Source organism: Chenopodium album, chromosome 1 (assembly GCF_948465745.1).
Source record: "Chenopodium album chromosome 1, dcCheAlbu1.1, whole genome shotgun sequence".
Lineage (NCBI taxonomy): Eukaryota > Viridiplantae > Streptophyta > Magnoliopsida > Caryophyllales > Amaranthaceae > Chenopodium > Chenopodium album.
In genome coordinates, this window is record NC_137834.1 from 5,233,860 (window position 1) to 5,249,838 (window position 15,979).

Sequence of the window (15,979 nt, forward strand, 5' to 3'; positions counted from 1 at the left end):
ACCAGCCACTAACACAACTTACACCAACCTCCTGCCTTCTAGCCTTGTTGCTTACTGAAATGGTGACATCTCTTCCTTGTAAGATAGCATACTTGGCCACTGCACTCTTAAACTCATCTTTGTTTGTAAATCTTTGACCTACTTTCCATTCGAAGGTTGTGAAATCTGTGTTTGCACTCACCAACATCCCTCTCCTTGACCTCCTTCCACCCTCACACTCATCACCACTCCCCGGAGGTGTCTCCAAATCATCTACACTATCATAGTACTCACTTTCATAACCATCAACCTCTGTCTTGAATTTTTTGTTTATCAAGCCTTCCCTCAGCAGCCTCTTTTTTAAGTTGTTCAGCAATCTGTGTTAATCTACTAGTGCAAGTCCTCACCCTTCTCCTAGCTTCAGCTAACTCTTCATCACTGTTATCAGATTCACCAGCAACATCATCACCCAAAGCAAGCTTCTCACCATGAGTATAATCTAATTCAATTTCCTCCACATAAAATTCATCAAAAACCTCATCATCTAGCTCCTCATTATCACTACCTGATTCCAATTGAGAACAATCCTTCTGACCCACGCGCTCATATAGAGGATCATCTTCATCCTCACTAGACTGGAATAACAATTCAGTAAATTTAATGGGGCTCTCAACTCTGGAATCTATCCACTCATCATAAGGTTGTGAGCAATTAGGGTCACTTGGTGGTAATGGATTAAGGTTGGATGTCGATGTGGTATCATGAACTGATATCTTGGATAGGCTTGATACATGGTTGTAAGCAAGTGGGTCATTGTTGTCATGGTTAACATAACAATCTATGGTCTTATACTCCATAGCAAGTTTTCCCAACTCCACCAAACTAGCATCTTTGTCAATTAGCCTCAACCCTTCAAGCAAACTCTGACCCCTAAGTAGGTAATACACAAAATTAACATCCACATAATTTCCAGACTTGCATGCTAATTCATGAATATCCCATTTACACAACTCATCTGGGTTCACCTCAAAGGTCCTACCTTGACCACCTAAATAAACCAACTCCCCTGAGTCCACAAATTTAAACTTGCCACCATGCCAAAACCTCAATGCCACACTATCAAACACACTCTGAGTCATCCCTAACATTTTTTTTTCAAGGAAAAAAAAAACAAAAAAAGCAATAATCAACCTTTAAGCCCAAAACCAAATCACATTGCAATTATACATTCAATCACACACTATAAAAGATAGGAAAGATAAAAATTCAATCTTTAAGCAAAGTAATTATACATGCATTACAGATTACACCAACATAAAAAACCCTAGAAAATTGATAATAACGATTTCTCACAAATTAAATATGAACTACAAACCATTCAGCAAATACAAGAACAACATACAATAAAGAATGAATTTTTCTTTGGAAAATTAAGCAAACATCACAAATACATAATTGATTCAACACAGAGAAAACGAAATAATTCATACCTGTTGAAGCAATTATTACACGCTTCTATTATATAAAGAAATTTGGAACTGGAGCATTCATCTTCCACAATTGAGGCGTTGAACAATGATGCTTGAAACAGAGTAGTAAAAAGGAAGAGGAAGAATCGTAGTGTATAGGTGAGAGCAAAAGTTTTTTTTTTTGGGGTTTAAAAATGTTTTTAATATTTTACTGATTGTTTTTAATGCAAAAGTCAACAACTATTGCTTATTCAATGAAAAGGTTTACAGGATAAACCGGTTAAAAGTAAAAACACTTGTTTTAAAAAAATAAGGGTACAAGGTTGACTTAGTCTAGGTTTTTCAAAAGGTTAACTTATTAATAGAATATGGGGCAAAGGTTGGATTATTGGGGGGAATTTTTCCTTTTTTTTCATTGATAATACTATGGTTTTAATTTATAACTACTTTTAATAATTTTATTAAATAAAAAAACCTAACTTTCAATCTAAGGTTCTAGTATGAATTTTCCTCAAAAGGTAAAAACTGGTACAAGTAATGATATTATGGGCCTTCCAACAATAATTGAGTAGTAAGTAGTGAGTAGTGACATATTGCATTGCGAAACTGGGACTCACAGTATATGAATCGATCAATCAAAGCTAAAGATTAGATAAAACAAATAATAAAAGTACAATAAAATTACGGTAATAAAGCTCAATGTCATTATCAACAAATAAAAAAATTAAATCTACTCCTACATGTCTAAAACCTTGCATTAGTCATTGATAAAAAAAAATCTAATGTTTAAGAATATAAATCATCATCGTCGTCGTTCACGGCAGCAACAGAGTTAGTACTACCGGAATTTTGATTGACACCAAAGCGGAATTCAGAATCAATTCTATTTGTGATGTTGACTTGTAATTTTTTGTAATTCAATTTGAACATATTTAATTTACCCTTTTAAATTTATCTGTTTGTGATGTTGACGCATATTAGGAAACTTTTCTAAACAAACTCTAGAAAGTCGTATAAAGGTTTTCTAATTATACTTTTTTCTTTAAATATTACACAAACTTAAAAAAAAAATCGAGTGTATAATATTTATTGTCTATTCATTTTGAAGATAGCCTAAAGTGATCAAAAATTACCCCTGTATAATATTTATTGTTTATCAATTTTAAAAATAGCCTAAAGTGATAAAAAAAAAAAAAAATTACCCCTAAAATGAATATAAGTTGCCCAATATGCATAAAAGTAACCCAATACAAATAAAAAATTATCTATGCTTTATTAGTAAAGAATCTCATTTTAAATGACTAAAAATCAATTATTATTGATTGAATATAATTAAATTACCTTTTTAAAACTTTTATTGTTGTCTATTTATATAAAAATTGTATTATGTTTAAAATTATCCAAAAAAAGGCAAAAAGTTACCCTAAATTTAGCTAAAAGTTACCCCTACTCGATGTACACTAATTTTAGTGTAAAACGGGTGTATACAAAAGTTTTTCTAAATATTAATAGTAACAAAGGAATATATTTTATCCCATACAAATAATACCCCTCTATTGCAATTAATCATTAACGACAGAAGAAGTAATTATAACTATATTTGAATTTAGATTTTTTTTTTGGGGGGTAACTGTAGTTGGTTTAATGGAATATAACTCCGTTCACTTCACCTTATTTTTGCTGAATAGAAGTTATTTTTACTGATTTTTACATTTCTTCTTTAGAATTACTAATTTTTACTAAATAGGAATTATTTTTACTTAAGAAACTTATTTTTACTGAACTGAAATTATATTTGCTAAACTGAAATTATTTTTACTGAACTAAAATTGTATTTACTAAATATTTTTTAAGGTGAAGTGAACAGGAACTAAATCTAAATAATGGTTTTTTTTTTTTTTTTTTTAAAAAAAAAAAAAGTAAATTTATTTTTTTGGTGTTTAGAGATCCATAAGAGCAGCGGTGGGCTAAAATCGATCTCAGGACACTAGGATCAAGCTATTCCTCACTAATACATTTGGTATTGAATATTGATTGGAGAAGATAATCTTATGGCCAGTGTAGATTGGCTTTATTAAAAATTCCAAATTATGCAACATAATTACTTTTCTACATTACTAATTACTATACTACGTAATAATTGGTATAACTTTGTCCTTAAATGCATCACTTTATACTAAAATTTATTATTTCTAACCTTACTTTAAACCTCATTCAAATTATTTTATCATTTCTCTCCCTTCTATGCTCTCTGCTTCAATAATAAACATATTCACTTTCTCTAACACATTATGTCTTTTATGGCCCCCCATCTTACCATAATAATTTATTCATCTGCTCACAATATTATATTACTCTCCTAAAACTCACAAAATGATGCATAAAAAGAGAAAAGAAGAAGAAAAAAAAAAAAGGGAGAGAGTATAGTTTGCAATTACAAGATTTTACCAAGTTGTAAATGAGATGTTTATGAACACTAACTAATCGAATCCTATGTTTTTTTAGAAAAACTCATTTAATAATCGAGCCTTAGCTTAAATATTTGTTTGGATTTCAATTGTTTAATACACAAGCTTTAACCGAGCTTGTTCACTAAAGAAGGACACTTATTTACTCCTTTACTCAAGCCTTAATTTAATGTCTTTGATGATTAAAGACATGGGTTAGCAATTAGTATTATGTATGTGCACTATGGTGTACCTAAATATAGGTGCACCAAGCCCAATTCGCGCCCAACAGAGGAAGCCCAAACGAAAAAAACACCTTCGAAACCATTCCCCGTCTCGATCCCAACCTCCCTCCCTCCCCCTTCCCCCGCCACATTATCGGCCCTCTCCTCTTCCCTTGTCCCTTTTCCAGCCCATAAATTCATCTCGCCACCCTCGAAAACACCATCTCCTTCCCGATTCTGACCTCCCTCCCGGCCTCTTTTTCTGGCTTGAGTTCGGCCTCCCTGCCACGATTTTGGGCTCCGTCATTCTCCCTAGCCTCGAGCTTCGATTCGATTTGCAGCAATTCAACGACGATCAAAAGCGGTGGTTGTGGTTGGTGGAGGTGGTGGCTAGCTGACTCCCCACCCCCCCCCCCTTTTAATTTAAAATTTTAGACAAATTGTACGGTGACACGTGTACTTGATAACTTAAAAAAAATTACCTTTTTAAAAGGTAACTGGTCACCTGAGACCATTTGGAGCAGATTGAGGGTAAAGGTGGGGTTTTTTAGAATTAATCCAAAGGTGAGATTATTTTTAGCGGATGGCCTAAAGGTGAGATTATTCCGGGAAATTTTTCCATTAATTATATCCCTTTTGTTATTTTGTTTATTTTATCCCATATGTAATTCTTTTAAGTTTTTGTTCTTTTTGTTAATCTTGTATGTGTTTTAGCGCCGATGTTCTTTGAATTAAGCTCTTATGTTCTTTGAATTTAACTATTATTTTCTTTGAGCTATTGAGGGAAATATAATTTATGTTTTAACATATGTTATTCTTAAATTAGTTTTTAACACCACTTTTAATTATTATTATAATATTAATTTTAATTCTATGTTTTTGTAAAATATTAATTATCATTTTCTAACTGTGTACGTACTTGGTATATTTGTTTCAAAATGAGAATCATGAAGGTTGATGACAATATTCGTTGGGACGTACTCTATTCAAATTGATTTCCAAACCTAAAGAATATCCGTAATATTAATAAAGAATATGGTAATACTCCCTCCGTTTTTAAATACTTGTTCTATTTCTATTTTTTGCACTATTCATTTGTCCTACTTTGACTAATGTTTGTGAATTATACATAAGAAAAAAAATATAGTCTTGTGGGTACTTGTCGGAATCATCTCAATGAATATATTATTAATTTTCAATTGTTAGAATTTATACTTATTGATAATTAAAGATATTAGTGATCAAAGATTAGCATCGGCAAGCGTGTCAAAGAGAAATGGAGCAAGTATTTAAAATTGGAGGGAGTATTATATAATGAACATTATATATTATACAGTAGGCAATGAACTAATTATGTCAGAAAAAAATTATGTTACACTTACAATAAAAAGACGAGTAAAGACCATTATCTCATATAACAATAGACATATGAAAAAAAAAAAAGTGTACGAGCTTGTTCACATTTAATGAGCTGAGCTGAACTGAACTAAAATGAATTGAACTGATTGGAGCTGAACTGAACTGATTGGAGCTGAACTGAATTGAGCTGAAATGAATATTTTATGAGATAAGGAAATTAGGAGTTGAACTGAATTGAACTGATTGGAGCTGAACTCAACTGAACTGATGAAATGAAATTAAGCTGAAGTGAATAGGCCCTACATCATGTTCTCGAACATTATTTTAACAGTATGTTCAATCAATATAGCTATATGCTCATCAATACAATTTTTGTACGCAATGGTGGAGCTAGGCGGGGTAGAAGGGGGGAAGAAGGGGGGACAACTGTCCCCTCACTTTTTTAAAAAAATACATTATATATATAATTTTGCGCAATAACAATTCATAATTATTTAGTTGGTGCAGTGGTTGTCTAGATTACATAGATCTTCCCCACAACAATGAGTGCAAGTTCAATCCCCTTGGCAGTATATATTAGTTATTGAAAAATACCGTGCATGGCACGGGAACTAAACTAGATTTGGATATTTTTGGTTGTAAAACTTTAACTACTATATCCGTTAATTATTATGTGCAACCTAGACTTTATTTATGAGATATGGAAATTTCAAAATTGCACTGAATAGTTAACGAAAGTAGTATTTTAATAACTAATTAATTTGTGTCATCTATGTGTTTTAATATTAATTTTTCCTAACTCGTTTTTCAAACTATGCGATGTCTATTTGTCCCACCAGTTTGAAATTCCTGGCTCCGTCACTGTCGGTACAAATCAAGGATTATTCATAGCAATATACCATAGGGCATAGGCAGCTTCTTACTAATATAAAAAATAATAAGCTCGTTGTATGCGAGATGAATAGCTCATTTTATGCAGTATATTAAATACGGAAATTTCATGAAATGCCCCTGAGTAATTTTTTTATTCACCAAATACCCATCAAAACTTTCAAATTCACCAAATACTCCTGAGTTTAAAAAAATTTCACCAAATGCCCTTAATGACTAACGGCGGTTAACACCGTTAGTCATTAAGGCTAATTATGCCACTTGGCGATTTCTTATTGATTCATTTTTATAATTATTATATTTAACAACAAAAATAAAATTAAAAAAAAATCCCAAACCCAGCCACTCTCCTTCCCACCGCACCACCACCCTCACGACAACCCATCCGCTTGCCCCCCCCCCACTACCCCCACCGACGGCACCGGCACCGGAGGCCACCCATTCACCCCTTATCTCATGTCGTCGCCGTCCCTATTCTTCCCAGAACCACCTTCCCCCCACCCCAAAACCCCAGCCTACACTCGAAAAAACCCCGACCTACCCACTTTTCCCGGCCCCCTTAAACCACCTAAGCCAAAAACCTTCGTTGGCGCCAAGTTCTACCCACCCACGTCGTCGGATCGCCGTGATGGTTTTGCCTTGACGCCAAAAACCTTCGATTTGGGGGGTTTTTTTTTTTATTTTGGGGTTCGGCGTGATGGTTCAGGGGGTGGATACGACGGAGGGGGGGAGGTGTGGTTTGGGTTCGTCGATATGGGGATGGGGATTTCGACACCGGCGGTGGGGAGGGGAGGGGTTTTCGAGAGAGAGATGAGGGGTTTGAGGATTGTGGAGTGGTGGTTCAATGGCGGTGACGGGTTCGGGGTGGCGGTGGTTTGCGTCGAGTGCCGGCTGATGCGGTGGTTTTCGTTGGGTTTGGGATGGCGCCGGCGTGAGGGAAATATCAGAAACGGCGGCCTGGCTGCTGCTGGTGGTGGTTGGGGCTGGGTTGTGGTTGTGGTGGGTAGGTTATTTTTTTAAAATTTTTTTATAATTTTTTTTGACAAATTAATTAAGTTATTATTTTAAAATTTAAATAATTTAAATGGTAACCAATCATAGGTTGCCACGTGGCAAATTTAGCCTTAATGACTAACGGAGTTAACGTTCGTTAGTCATTAAGGGCATTTGGTGAAATTTTTTTAAACTCATGAGTATTTGGTGAATTTGAAAGTTTTGATGGGTATCTGGTGAATAAAAAAAAATACTCAGAGGCATTTTATGAAATTTCCGTATTAAATAATGTAGGCCCCCCCCCCCCTCTTTTTTTTTTTTTTTTAACACAAAAGGAAGCATATATTACTTGGGCAAAACCCTATAATTACAGACTAGTTGTTCAAAGCAGTGCCCAAAGCAAAATGCACTCTTTGAAAATCATACACTTCAGAGTCTTTCAACACTACTACTAGGAAATTGTTGGAGATCATAATGTAAGCCCCTTGTATGCAAACTCTGAAAAATACATATACAAAAATGATCAAATTTAATTCAATACAATAAAGAGAAGAATATGTTTATTTCTCTCACCTCTACTCCCCATAATCTTATATGGTTCACTTAACTGAAATAATCCTTCAGAAGGGTTGTCAATTTTGACAAAACGAAGTTGGTTCTAGGATTGTCATATCAGATTAGACTAAGTCAGAGAAATTCATAGAGAACTATGTTAGAATTTCATACTGGTTTACTGAAAAATAAGTGCGAGTATTTATAAAATAACCAATCGAATCTTACAAGGTAGAAAGCAAAGCATTCCTATCTAACTTATAATGCTTCAGATCAACTACCATCACAGTAATGTCATCCATACTACCCCTACTCACAGCGAGATTTACAAGCTTTTTGCAAGCAGCTACTAGGCCATCAGAAGTGGGTCTCTTATTCTCTCTATTCGGGGACTGAGTTTTTATGCTCTTGGGCGAAAACAATGGAGTGCGTCTCAACTTTGCAGGGCTCTCATTTTTGTTGTAGAATTCAGAAAGACCTTCCTTTACTGTGCTGGTGTTTTCTGTCTTTTGGCAGCTTGGAGACAAAGAGAGATTTTTCATATTCTTGTGTGAAAACAGTGAAGTTCTTCTTAACTTGGTAGGAGGACTGTGATTTTCACTGTCAAAGTCAGAAAGGCCTTCCTTTTCTATCTTCTTGTAGGAGTTGTAGCTTGGAGATGGAGAGGGAATTTTCATGTTCTTGTTCGAAAACACTGAAGTTATTCCTAATTTTACAGGACTGAGATTATTATTATCGAAGTAAGAAACATCTTCCTTTGCCATGATTGAATTGTCCGTCTTCCTGAAGCTTAGAGATGGAGAAAGTGTTGTCTTCTTTTTCTGCCTGTTGAGGGAAACCCGTTTCACCTTCGGAGAGGAGCTTGTGCTGACACAAGCATAATCATCATCATTCACCTTTAAGCTCCTCTGGATTTTATTATTTGAACTATCAATTGGAAGTTCAGGTTTCTTGTCAAATATACAAGACTGCTGCACAATGTCAATCGCCTCTTGGTTTCCAACCTATTGAATAGGAAAAACAAAAAAAAATGATTGTTATTAAATTCAATAATGTCTCCCACTGTAAGCACCAGTGGCATGATTGCTAGGATAAGCCACATAAATGAATAATGTGATTGATGCTTCAAAAGCTTAAGGGTAAGTGCACTAATTCCGTTCACAACAATTATGCTCTTTCAGCTGAATATGTTAAGTTTTTTGCCGATAGGCTCAACTTCGACTGTAATTTCTTAATAATATAACTAAGCTAGGGAGTACACACAGAACACCCGCAACTATCTATTATAGTATAGAAGAATAGAGCCAATTCTCATCCCGAAGAAACCGTGTAATACAAAAGCCAGAAAATAAAATAGGACACTTAGATAAAATAGATTTTAAGACAATTACTACGTATATAATATTGGAAACAAACCATTTAAAAAAAAAAAAAAGATCAAGCAAAGTATGTAGCACAAAGAACAAGAACATGAACAGCAATACACAGAATGACCACAAATTATACCAGCAAAATACAATATCAACAGGCAAGTGTATGGAGAACAGCAATAAATTGTTACCTCTTCCCACAGTCCATCAGAAGCTAAGACAAGAAAATCCATATCAGGAGTCAAATCCAAAATTGTTGAATGTGGCTGTGACACCACCCAATGTTTTAGATGAGCATCTCCAATACTTCTCGAAACTGACAATACTCCGTGAACTCTCCAAGCTCCCTTGTGGAATTCTACATACCCTCCCTATATAAAAAAAAAAAAAAACCCCATTGAAGAAGCACCATTATTTTAGATCTTTTATTTGAAGCTATGTATGTTTAATTATGACCATAAGGTCCATAACCATATAGAAGCGTTATAAGGTACCTTATCCTCGATTCTTTTCCGCTCTTCCTCCATCCCGGCTCTATGGTCCTTTGTGAGAGCCTCTGCCACTCCACCTCTACAAAGAACAGCTCTGCAGTCTCCCAAATTTGAGACAACCATCTCTGACCCTTCTATCAGAGCTGTGACACAACAGGAACCACTGCTTACTTCCTGAATAGAAGAAAAGGGTGTGAGGAAAAATACTCAATAACTATGATAAACATGCAGCAAAGCAAACATTTAGCTTGCACGAATCAATGAATCATACACTTCAAATGTCCCACTGTGATCGTAATATTAACTTTTTGAAAAAATTAAAATGTTAAATTATTGCTTGATATATAATCTACAGTATAGTGTTTTAGCTTCTTACTTAGTACTATAGCATACACTACAAAGATTTGTTATGAAACTCAAAATTGCAGCTTCTTACGGAATTAAATAAAAAATAAAAAATCATTGCATTCTCACTAGATTAGAGATATATTAGCAACACTATTCAAAAAAAAAAAAAAAGAGATATATTAGCAACATTAACTTAATCCACCAAACAACCTCAAAATGAACCGCCAAATTTTAACATGATTTGAATTGAATAGCAATTTGCATGTCTAACAAACGAAAATCCTGTCCATAGGCCACTCAAAGGAATAGTCCATACAAAAACAACAGGCATTTGACCAAACATCAACTTATTGATGAAGACAACTACATACAGAACAAGAATCTTTACATCATCTTTTTGGAAGAAAGCTCCAAGAAAAGTTTTACATTCATTAGATTACATACAATTATATATTTATAGTAACTTAGCATATAAACGATAAACAAATAAAGAAAGATGTGCCTCAAAAGTTACCTGCTCCAAGAATTCTCTATCTGTTTTAAGATAAGCTGCTTTTACTGCTTCTTCCTTAGCCATATTTCCATCACAATTATGAAGCAACTCAATGACATTTTTATGTAAACTCTCTGCTACAAACTCAGCCGCTTTTCTCCCTCCATGCCCATCATAAACCCCAAAAAAACCCTGAAAAATTAAACAAATTTCTATTATAATCTTAATACAATAAAATAACACTACAAAATACAAAGCGGCATTTTGACAAACAGTTGGTGTGCATTAACATACCTTCTTAGCATTGCCGTCAATGGAAGAAACAATCTTGTGGGTATCTTCCATAAACTTTTTCTTTCCCTTAATTGAACAAACCCCAACACCCAAATCCTCAAAACAATAAATTTCATCATTTTTAACAGGAGAACACCCAAATTTAATCTGGGTATCAACCAAAATTTCCTGCAATACATTAGGGATTTGAATTTTCGGGGGTCTTTTACGCTTCAAAGAACAAACAAATTTTGGGTTTTCTACAACAGGGATTAAAGATTCAGATTCAGAAACTAAATTACAGGGTTCCAAATCTTTACCCATTTCAATTGGAAGATCAGAATAGGATGAATTAAGAGAGACAAATTGTGTATTGCAGGTCACTATGATTCTGGGTTTCGCTGGAATGCAGGGCATTTTGAGAAAGGAAGACTGAAAAAGTTCTAAAATTCTAACGGCTAGAAGAAGAAGAGGTTAAATTAATGGTGTTGGTCAAAGTGGGAGGAGAGAGAAAGTCAAACTGTGATTAGTGGAAGATCGTAGGGTTACTATTGCGCTTCGAGCCGTTAAGAGGGAAACTTTAGGAGTTTTAGAAAGAAATTAAAAATGGTCAATGTTTTGAAATTGATATGGTGGGAAATTATCAAATTTAGACAACCATGGCTTAATGCCAAATCCAATGTCTATTGATATGTCAAAAAAAAAAAATAGTAGATTGAATTTCGTTTGCATTATAATCTATCTTTTGGAAATATTTTGATTTTTTTTTTTCCAAACATTTTTTTAACTCTGTGTATTTTTGGTAATTTAATGCTTGGCCTTCGAAACATCTCTCCCATTCAATAACTCATGAGACTGTACATTTAACAGTCTTAATGGTGTTTACCCCCTATGTAAAACAAGAAAATTTATACTACGAGTATTTAATACATGAAATTTATTGATAATGTTATACTTAAAAAAACTAACTCAATCCAGTTATCGCTCTAAATGACAATTCAAACATAGTGTGGTAGTAAAGACTAAAAAATTTGATATTGGGAGAGACCCCTACTACATTCATTTAAATTCTTTAAAAAAAGTCATGAATTTAAAGCATAGTATTCGCTTTCAACTTTTGACAATTTTCAAATATTCTAGATTTAGGATGAATGAGAGCAATGTGTTTTCTGTTGAAACCTATTGTAGCCCACTTATAAATGTCCCACATTAGAGAAAGAGAAGAGTTAGTTTCACTTTATAAGGTAGAGGAGTTACTTCTATTGTTGCCAATTAGTTTTAGTATAGAAGGTCCTAAACCTTGTTTGTGGGGGTAAATTCTTAAATAAACCTGGTTTACAATTATATACTGGTCAATATGAATAATAAAGGTCACTATAAGGTCCACAATAATATTATTGTAGACCAGGTCTACTCAAGTCTTTTTGTGTTTGTGGACCAAACACTCATCCTCCTTGATTCGGGTTGCCTAAACCCAAATGTTTATCGGGGTTTCCATTAAGCCCTACAAGACCTACTTAGTGTCCAAAATCATCTCATTTATGCTTTAATCTCTCTTCCTCCTCAAGATCATGTCTCCAAATGCATTGCTTAGCTTGGCCTTGTGTTGCCTTAGGCCTCTTTGCATTGCTTTCTCTTGCCTTGGCCTTAAGGTAAGCCAATACACTACCCTTTATTACCAAGTAGGTTTATTTATTTATTTATTTATTATTTTTTTTTTTTCTTAAGGATGAGGTTGTAGGCTCAACATATCTTCTCATGCCTTGGATAAGTTGTAGACTTGTAGTAGCAGCATCAACACCCCAAGGGCCTAGGCATGGTCGTGTTCACATAACAACAACATTAACTATTCAACGCCCCAAAGCATAGACCAATGCTTGGTCCCTTGGCCACCATTACTTTTACTTAGCAACACTTGTTCCAGTGCTAGCCTCGGTTAACTAAGTAGATAATTTAAAATTTCTTGGCAAAACACGAGTATATATAGTACAAGATTAGAACATTGAACATACCAAACTATGGCCACCTTAATTTTACTGAACTGAAATTATTTTTACTGAACTTAAATTATTTTTACTGAACTGAAATTATTTTTACTGATTTTCTATTATAATTCTTCTTTAAGAAAACTGAATTTTACTGAACTGAACTTATTTTTACTGAACTGATCTGAAATTATTTTTACTGAACTGAACTTATTTTTACTGAACTGAAATTATTTTTACTTAATATTAGTTTCTTAAGGTGAAGAGAACAGGGCCTATGACTAGAAATAATATGTGACTAGGTATGTTAGCTAATTATAAGGGATATACTTTGACAATCAAAATTAAGGAGTAAATCAAGGGATTTACATATTCTAAACAATAACTAATAATGATAATGATGATATAATAATCTTTATCCTTTATACGCCCCCGCAAGATGGACGCTCGAAACGAGAGACCGATCTTGGATATAATATCTCAAATCTTGTTCAATGTAGGAATTGAAGTGGTGGTGAGAAAGATTGCATTGCATTGTGATTCTCCAATAAGGTTTAGAGGGAGTGAAGCATTAGAAGGGTTTTTTTAAAGAAAAGGAAGTGTATTAAAGGAGCTTTTTTTTTTTTTCCCTGGATGGAGGAGCTACGTGGAGAAGTAAAAAGATAGTATATATATAGAGAGAGAGAATAAGAAGTTGTTTAATGGGTGCTTTTCACGGTTTTTAAACACATGAACCATTGATTGAAAATATTTAAAAAAAAATTAAAAAAAAAAAAATAAATAAATTTGCTAGTGTATGCTTGCAACAAATGGGAGGAAAAAAAATATAGAGGTTCCTTCACCACCATTGAAGGCGAGATAGAAAAATTATAATGGTGGAGATGCTGGTTAGAACGGAATGCTATGTTTCTCCATAATGGTTTTGGAGAGAATTTCGTATATGGTAACACATGGTAGGTAAACTACGAGATATCGAAAAAGGTTTGTTTCTTCGTGTAAGGGGTTTGGAGAAAAAAAAAATATGTCAATGGCATCTCTTGGTATATGAAATACGGGGCGACAAAAGAGTTGAGCGAAAAGTGTGATTTTGGTTTGAAGCTTTCCGAGAAGAAAGTTTGATATGGTTACCATCATTTGTCGCCGTCAACAAAGGGTTTGATAGTGTAACCATGGTAGTAGCGGAAGCAAGAAAAGATGGATCAAAATCTCATGATACCATGATAAGATATTAAGAATGAGTAGTGGAAAACTGGATTATATTGATGAATATACACGAGTATATATAGTACAAGATTAGAACATTGAACATACCAAACTACGACTACATTAGCTAATTATAAGGGATATACTTTGGCTATCAAAATTAAGGAGTAAATCAAGGAATTTACATATTCTAAACAATAACTAATAATGATGATATAATCATCTTTATCCTTTATATTAACCCAACAATAGTAAAGTTTCATATACGGTTGGCCGTACGGTGCGGCCAGCCATATATTTTTTTTAATTTTTCTTCTCTCTCCTCTTTTCTTCTTCCATCTTCTACAACATTTTTTTTCCCCAATTTTATTTCTCTCTCCTCTGTTCTTCTTTCATCTTCTACAACATTTTCCTTTTTCCCCCAATTTTATTCCTCTCTCCTCTTTTTTCTTTAAACTTCATTAATGGTGTCATCTTCTTAGCCCAAATTTCTTCAAACTTCATTAATGGTTTACTTTTGAAAATTTATGTTCTACGACTTTTATGTTGAATTCAAGCTTATTTGCTGAAGATTTTGATTATATAACTTGTAAGTTGTTAAATTTTATTACTTAATTTTTTGTTTAATTGAAGAACGAAAAACAAATTGTTTTCGTGTATAGTGGTGGTTTCGTGGGTGGGTAGTGGTGGTTTCGTGGATGGGTGGTGGAGGTTTCATGGTTTTGGGTTCTAGATCTGGTTTCGTTGGTGGTTTAGGTTGGTAGTGGTTCGTTGGTGGTGGTTGTTGGTGGTAGTTTTTTTGTTGGTGGTGGGTAAGGGGTTACTAGATCCAGTCAGGGGTTACTAGGTCGGCGGTCAGGGGTTACTAGGTCGGTTAGGGGTTACTTGGGGTTACTAGGTCAGGGGTTACTAGGTCGGCAGTCAGGGGTTACTTGGGGTTACTAGGTCAGTTAGGGGTTACTAGGTCGGGGGTTACTTGAGGTTACTAGGTCAGTTAGGGGTTACTAGGGGTTACTAGGTCGGGGGTTACTTGGGGTTACTAGGGGTTACTAGGGGTTACTAGATCAGGGGTTACTAGGTCAGTTAGGGGTTATTTGGTCAAGGGTTACTAAGTGTTAGAATCCAACCTCTTTATTATGTATTCTTCTTTATTTTCCTTGTATTTTTCCTTATGTAATATCTCTTTAGTCTTTCTTTTTATTTTCTAGGCTCTTGGGAGAATTATTGTGTTACTTTCATTTCAACTTTCACTTGTAATTCTCTACTAATGCAATATAAAGCTCTTTAGGGAGCGAATGGTTATTCAATCAAAGCTCTCTACCCCGTTGCTATTGCTTTAAGACTTGTGTGTTGTTTAAGCCTTTATAGATATTGTGCTTGCCTTGTTTTAAAGCATCCCCCACCAAACCAAGAGACCCTAGAGACGCCCTCATTTAGTCGGTTCCGCTTGTGCCCGCTTCGAAGTATCGGCCGTCACAAGCCCCGACTCCGCACTCGTTGTTCTCGTGTGCCCTCTTAAGACTCCGTAGGTCCGTATTGCTGTGTGCTCACGAACCTCATTTGCTTTAGGCTTGCGCCCTTGTCGCCAAAAGACGAGAGCGCGCCGCACGATCCGGTGTTGAATCACTCGGACCGTGACAATTTGGTATCAGAGCCAAGCTTGCCGTAGAGATGGCAGAAGAAGGAGAGATGCATGAATACACATTCGAGGAAAGACTTGCTTGGCTTGAAGGCAAGTCCGAACAGTGGGCTATGCTCGAAGAAAGGTTGCCCAAACTCGAGGATATTGTGATAAAACAAGCCGAACAAATGGAGAGGCTTGCTGCAACCGTGGATGGGTTGACGGAGCAACTTAACTTCGTGCAAGGCGTTGCTGATGAAGCACAAGATAAATGTGCAACT

The 15,979-nt window shown here is 34.8% G+C and overlaps 1 protein-coding gene across 1 annotated transcript; it reads right to left on the reverse strand.

Moving 5' to 3' along the window:
- Window positions 1-8,003: 8,003 nt before the first annotated feature.
- LOC145640908 (uncharacterized) lies at window positions 8,004-11,586 on the reverse strand. Its single transcript, XM_081692141.1, has 5 exons — window positions 10,911-11,586; window positions 10,638-10,808; window positions 9,779-9,949; window positions 9,476-9,655; window positions 8,004-8,918 (listed from the first exon to the last, which is right to left on the reverse strand). Exons 1-5 carry the CDS (start codon window positions 11,304-11,306, stop codon window positions 8,139-8,141), a joined length of 1,698 nt encoding a protein of 565 aa, XP_081548267.1. The 5' UTR covers window positions 11,307-11,586; the 3' UTR covers window positions 8,004-8,138.
- Between the last annotated feature and the right edge of the window lie 4,393 nt (window positions 11,587-15,979).

Coding starts and splice junctions, on each gene's coding strand:
- LOC145640908 (XM_081692141.1), bottom strand. CDS start 11,306: ATGCCCTGCATTCCAGCGAAACCCAGAATCATAGTGACCTGCAATACA. Junction 9,950..10,637: donor ATAGAGAATTCTTGGAGCAG/GTAACTTTTGAG, acceptor TCTTCTATTCAG/GAAGTAAGCAGTGGTTCCTG. Junction 9,656..9,778: donor GGAAAAGAATCGAGGATAAG/GTACCTTATAAC, acceptor TTTTTTATATAG/GGAGGGTATGTAGAATTCCA.